General features: G+C 54.6%; 1 protein-coding gene across 1 annotated transcript in view; it reads left to right on the top strand.

Moving 5' to 3' along the window:
• The window catches only part of RNASET2 (ribonuclease T2), a 27395-nt gene extending 21962 nt beyond the window's left edge, over nt 1-5433 (top strand). Inside the window, exons 6-8 of the mRNA XM_007950485.1 lie at nt 2250-2322; nt 2884-2958; nt 5227-5433. Of these exons, the coding sequence (XP_007948676.1) occupies nt 2250-2322; nt 2884-2958; nt 5227-5433 (355 nt within the window). The remainder of the gene's footprint in view (nt 1-2249; nt 2323-2883; nt 2959-5226) is intronic.
• Nucleotides 5434-6335: the final 902 nt, after the last annotated feature.

Raw genomic sequence — 6335 nt, 5'->3', positions numbered from 1 at the left:
GATCCACACAGTTGAATGCTTTTGCGTAGTCACTGAAACACAGGTAAACATCTTTCTGGTGTTCTCTGCTTTCAGCCACGATCCATCTGACATCAGCAACACTATCCCTCATTCTCCATCCTCTTCTGAATCCAGCTTGCATCTCTGGAGGTTCTCTGTCAACATACTGCTGCAACTGCTCTTGAATTTTCTTCAGTAAGATTTTACTTATGTGCAATATTAATGATATATTCCATTATTTGCACATTCTGTGGGATCACCTTTCTTCAGAATGGGTACAGATGTGGATCTCTTCCAGTCAGTTGGCCAGGTAGCTGTCTTGCAAACCTCTTTGCACAGATGAGGAGGGCCTCCAGCGGGGCATCTGTTTGTTGAAACGTCTCAGTGGGTGTCCCACCAGCTCCTGGAGCCCCGCTCTTCGCCAGTCCCCTCGGTGCAGCCCCGACTTCTTCCTTCAGCACCATCGGCTCTTGATCGCGTGCCGCCTCCTGAAACGGTTGACCTTCACCAAGTCCTTTGGGCACGGTTTGACTCGGTTCCTTCCAGCTTCTTCTGATGCCCCCGTGTGTCCAGCGTGCTGCGCACAGAGTGCCCCGGCAGCGCAGGCTTGTGTTTCTCCATCAGTTTCCGGCTGGAGGAATGTCGAGCGTGTTCCTCCCTCTCGGCTGTCCGACTCCACGTCTCTGCACGTTTCCTTGTGATCCTTCACCTTCTCCTCCTGAACTGTCCTTTGAAATCTTCTGTTCCGCTCTCTTTTATCCTTTCTTCTGTTCCTTGTAGTTAGTCTCCACTCAAGAGCAAGTTTCAGAGTCTCTTCTGACATCCATGTTGGTCCTTCATGTCTTTTTAAGGACCTTTTTCTTTCTTCATGTATGTTGTCTGTGATGCCATCCCACAATTCCTCTGGTCTTTGATCATTATGAGAAACAGGAAATATCATTGCACTGTTTCGTATTCTGCTTTTGAAATCTGGTGTTGACCTGACTCCTGGCACAAGGACAGGCAGTGGGTAGGGCACACCGTGTTGGGTGATTTCTGGGCTCCTTACCCCTGGCCCCCCTTAGCTGTTGGTTCTGGGAGCCTTAACGAACTCAGAAGGCTTTTGATCTTCGGTCTTGGGAGAAAGTCTTATAATAGACTCTTGTCAGAAGTCCTGGCTCGGGAAAGAATGCCCTTGTCTGACCTTCATGTCCCTGAGGGCTAATTCATGGTCTGATGGTTAAGTTAGTGCAGAGCTGGCTTAAGTCATGGAGTCTGCGTGGCGTGTTCATGACCTGATGTATCAGGAGGGGTTTGGTGGGCACTCGCATTAGGATTCGTCAGAGACAGACCCGCAGGATACACGTATGTGTGCGTTTACATGCACACGGGCCATCCCCAGTGTGTGAGCTTTGGATTCTCCAGAGGAACGGAACCAGTGGGATGCACATGTGTGTGTGTGCATTTACCTGCACACAGCTTGTCCCCAGCTTACTCAATACTTGGTTTTCAGGAAATGCTTCAAGGCTATAGGTATTTAAGGAACTGAACAGTTTGAGCAAATGCAGTTTTCTACAGTTAAGCCTAGAATCCCAAGCAGCAGTGTCAGGTAGATGGTGGTGTGTGCCACTGCAGTTGCTGGTGGCCTCGGGGCCACAGAGCAGGACTGGGCCGAGGGCCCACCCGACCAGGTAGGCTCGTGTGCTGAGGTGACAGGAGATGGTGACGGCCTGAGGGCCACTTCTATGCTGTCCTTCGTAATACTTTTATTGCCTGAAGTAATACTAAAAAAAAAAAAAAAAAAAGATTATCTTAAGAACCCTGGTGGCGCAGCAGTTAAGTGCTTGGCTGCTAACTGAACGGTTAACAGTTTAAACCCAGTTAGCAGCTCCATGGGAGAAAGACCTGGAAATCTGCTCCCATAAAGACGTGCTGGTGGTGGTGGTGGTAGGTGCTGTCAAGTGGGTTCTGACTCACAGTGACCCTGTGTACAACAAAACACAACACCCCAGTCCTGCACCAGCCTCACAGTCTTTGCTGTGCCTGAGCCCGTTGTTGCAGCCAAAGTGCCAATCCATCTCATTGAGGGTCTTCCCCATAAAGGTGACAGCCTTGGGGACCCTGTGGGCAGTTCCACTCTGTCCTCTAGGGGCGCTGTGGGTCAGAATCAACTGAATAGCAGGTGATAACAAGCGTATCTTGCTTAGTTTTTACTCAGAGAGATGATACTTTAAAAGAACAAGAGAGGAGGGTGAACCTTCATTACTCAGCCCGTTTTTTCATTATTTAAATTCCAGCGTGCTCCAGAAGTTGGGGATAAAGCCATCTATCAATTACTACCAGGTACGTCTCGTTTCCGCCAGTTGTCCCTGCAGCCGTCTTTAAACGAGGGCCGGGGGCAGCATGCGGCCGTCCTCCCAGCTGTGACCCAGCACAGGCCTCTCTTGTGGCCCTTCTGTGCGCCTGCTCGGTGTGTTGAAGTGTTTCCTCGTTACACTGAGTGTAACAAACAGCGGGGCTGGCCTCGGAGGTGGAGCCCAGAGCAGGCTGCAGGGGGCAAGCGTGTGGTACGGGCTCCCGTGGGGCAGGTGGGAGGTGCGGTTTGACGAGGCTTTGGAGCAGGGTGATGGCTGACAGGGTCCCTGTGGAGCAGCTGGAGGGGCGGGGCTGGGAGAGGGGCCGGCAGGAGCACGTGGGTGGAGCTGGCCCCCGCACGCTCTCCTCATAGGATCCAGGTTTGACTGTCACGCCCTCTCTTCCAAGCTGGGCGCATCCCCGAGGTGGCACTGGAGGACGGCACGTGGCCAGCGTTCGTGTTGTGTTGTGGAGCGTGCGATGTCCTGTGTCACACCTGCTTGGTTTTCCTGTTGAAGTGCCAGTTCTAAAGTGTCGGCTTTCCTTCAGATTTCAGATATTAAAGACGCGCTCGCTGGCGTGTACGGAGTAATCCCCAAGGTCCAGTGCCTTCCGCCAAAACAGGTGACGTGTTCATCTTCCTTGTCTTGGTTGGGAAAACAAGTCTCCGCTTGTTGACAGACTATGTTCACTGTAGACTTCCTGGGAGCTGGGGGGTCTGAGTGTGTGTGTGTGTGTGTACAGTGCAAGAATGTGTGCACATGTCCACATGTGTGTGAGTGTGGTGTGTGAGTGGGTGTGGTGGGTGTGAGTGATGTGTGTGAGTGAGTGAATGTGGAGTGTCTGGTGAGATGTGTGATGTGTGAGAGTATGTGCTATTTGTATGTGTAGTATCTTTGTGAGTATGATGTGTGTGAGTGAATATGGAGTGTACGTGGTATGTGTGTGGGGTGTGTGTGAATGTGTGTGCATGAATGGTGTATGAGTGTGTGTGGTGTGTAAATGTGTGGTATGTGTGCATGTGTGTGTGAAGGAGTAGTATGTTATTGTGTATGTGCTATGGTGTGACTGAGTGTGCTACATGTGTATAGCGTGTATGAACGTGTTAGTATATGATGTGTGAGTGGTGTGTGTGCATGACTGGTGGTGTGTGTGAATGTGTCTGTGGTGTGTGTGTGTGTGTGTGTAAATGTGTGGTGTGTATGAGTGTGTTAGTGTGTGTGGGGTGTGTGGTGAATGTGAATGTGTCCATGTGGGGTGTGTGTGTGGTTTGTGCATGTGTGTGAATGAGGGTGTGGGGTGTGTGAATGTGTGGTGCGTGTGAGTGTGGTGTATGTGTGAATGTATGTGGTGTGTATGTGTGTGTGTTAGTGTGTGGTGTGTGTGCGTGTGTGATGAGCATGGTGTGAAGGGTGGTGTGTGTGTTAAGAACCAGCTCATGCCCCGACACGGTGCTGCGACAGGGTTTGCTCTGCCACCTGCCCCTCGTTGGGACTCACCTGGGTCCTGGAAGGGCGGGTGGAATGAGGAGGAGGGGACACTGTCCTAGGAAAATGTCTCTCAACAGGAAGGTCGTTTGTATGTCGGTGCCACAGTGAGTTTACGGTAGTCGCCTGGGTAACGCGTAGACAGAGTGTAGCTTCTTTCCCAGCCGATGAAGACAGGGCAGTGGGCACTATTTACCTTCCTCCACGCCAGTGCTGTTTTCTCATGCCGGTGTCTTGACGTGCCTTCTGCTGCGTCCCAGGGCAGCCGCGCGGAGTGCCGTAGGTGGGCAAAATAGGGTCAGAAACACTGGGGGCTAGACAAAATAGGGTCGCGGTTCTGGGGGCTAGACATCCAAACCCAGGGAGTCTCAGGGCTCTCTGTGTGGCGGGGCAGGGTCCCTCCTTGTCTCTCCGGCTCCCAGTGGCCCCAGGCGTCCGGGGCTTGTGGCCACATCGCTCCAGTCCCTGCCTCCATCTTTGTGTGACTGTCTCCTGTCAGCATCTGTCTGTCTCTTCTTCCCTTCTTTCAAGTGCACCAGCCAGATGGGGTCAGAGCACGCCCTGCTCCAGTGTGACCTCCCAGGAACAGATAGCAGCCTTGGAGACCCCGTTTCCAAACGGCCTGCTTGCAGGGGCAGGGGTGGGGTCCTCAGCACCCCGTTTTGGGAGAAGCAGTTCAGTCCCTGGCAGAAATGTGCATCTGTCTCTGTGCACGTGTGCATTTTGTCTTGATTTTTCCCAACATGGGAGCAGCACACGCGGCTCGGGTTCCTGTGGCAGCAGGTGGGTGGGTCCCCCGCTGACCTACTGCCCGCGGCTGGCTCCTTCCCACCGTGGCTTTGAGTTGCTGTTCTCAGGCACCGTTGGGTCATTGTAGACTCATGGAGACCCCGGGTGACAGAGCGGACCTGCCCCCACCGGCCCCTGTCGGGTGGTCCAGGTCGTCCGCACTGTCGTCTCGATGGGAGCGGATCACCAGGTGTTCCTCCCGAGAGCCACTGGTGGGTTTGACGCACCAACAGTTTGGTCAGCAGCCGAACGCTTCACCATTGCACCACCAGGGCTCTGGTCTGAGTCGCGACACCTGTCAAAAAACGTGTGCATCCTGGGAGCTCTGGTGGCGTCTGCCTGAGGCATCTGACTGCTAACCAGGAAGTTGGTGGTTCAGACCCACCAACCACTCCCTGGAAGGAAGACTGGGCAACCTGCTTCTGTAGAGATACCACCTTGGAAACCCAGGACGGGGTCGCTGGGAGTCGGAGTTAACTCAGTGGCAGGGAGTTTGGTTCGGGTTTCTCCTGGGCTCTGGGCTGAGCTCTGTGATCACCCATCTTGTCATCTCCAAGTTCCAAACCTCACGATTGTGCCATACGGCGCTCACCCGCTATTTCACCTCTGCCCTTAGAACGAGGACGTGCAGACCATCGGTCAGATCGAGTTGTGCCTCACCAAGGACTTCAGACTGAGGAACTGCTCCGAACCCGGGCCTTCAGCGGTCCTTAGGCAGAAAGCCAAGCGGGCGGAGGTGGAGTCGGTGGCTGAGGGCCCGGGGCTGGAGGTCTGTGAAGACGGTCCTGTGTTCTACCCCCCACCCGGAGCGACCACCCGGTGATGCCCATCATGGGAACTCCCTGTGTGTGAAAGCAGGGGAAGCAGGCACACACGTGTGCTTTCCTGAAGGAAAGGAAGTACCGTGGGCCGGGTGGCTGTTCACGGTGGGAATAAAGCTCCAGGCGTCCTGTGTCCTGGGGAATCTCTCCATCTTTATAGGATAAGGCTGGTGTCCCAGCACAGAAGCAGACGGTGGAGGCCGGGAGGGGCCCCGGGGCTGGGTGCCACTGTGCGGTGCGGGATCCTGTTCACATCCAGGACTCCTTCACACGAGGAGCCAAAACCAGTCCCTGCTCAGGGTGGACGGCCCGCCTGTGCTTCCAGGCGGCTGCAGACGAGAGTGGTTGGCGGGCCAGCCTCTGCCCCGTGGCCTGGTGTGAGCTGGGCTCCTTGGGGCCCTGGAACGCCGGAGGGAGAAGTATCCCCAGGGGAGGTGAGGTAGCCTGTGTCTCCTCCAGGTGTGCACAGGTTAGAACAAAAGGCCCTCTCTCGTTTTCCCCAGGAGAGATTGGTGTGAGCAGCGGGCTTCCCGGCGAGTCTGTACTGCACCCCAAGGGCAGCTTTGCCAAGTGTCTGGGTTCCTGCTCGGTGTCTGAGAATCCCGTGTTCCGTGGGCCTGTGTGGCCTTCCTGACCTTCAGTGCTGTGCTCTCCTCCTCAAACCAACCTCGGGGCCCCTTGTCTGTTAGACGCAGGAGGCCATGGGTCGCACATGGGGCCTGCAGGAAGCCACAGACCTCACCTTCTGTTCTGGTCCCTGGTGCTGCTCTGACAGGAACATACCACAGATGGGACGGCCTTAACAAACAGGAGTTTATTCTCTTACAGTTCAGGAGGCTTTAAGTCCGAGTTCAAAGTGCCAGGCTCTGGGGGCTGTGTGAAAGCCCCTCAGCCTTGGGCTTCA

Source organism: Orycteropus afer, unplaced genomic scaffold, assembly GCF_000298275.1.
Source record: "Orycteropus afer afer isolate SDZICR_OR568_19922 unplaced genomic scaffold, OryAfe1.0 scaffold00273, whole genome shotgun sequence".
Taxonomy (NCBI): domain Eukaryota; kingdom Metazoa; phylum Chordata; class Mammalia; order Tubulidentata; family Orycteropodidae; genus Orycteropus; species Orycteropus afer.
This window is presented reverse-complemented; position numbering and strand designations above follow the sequence as displayed.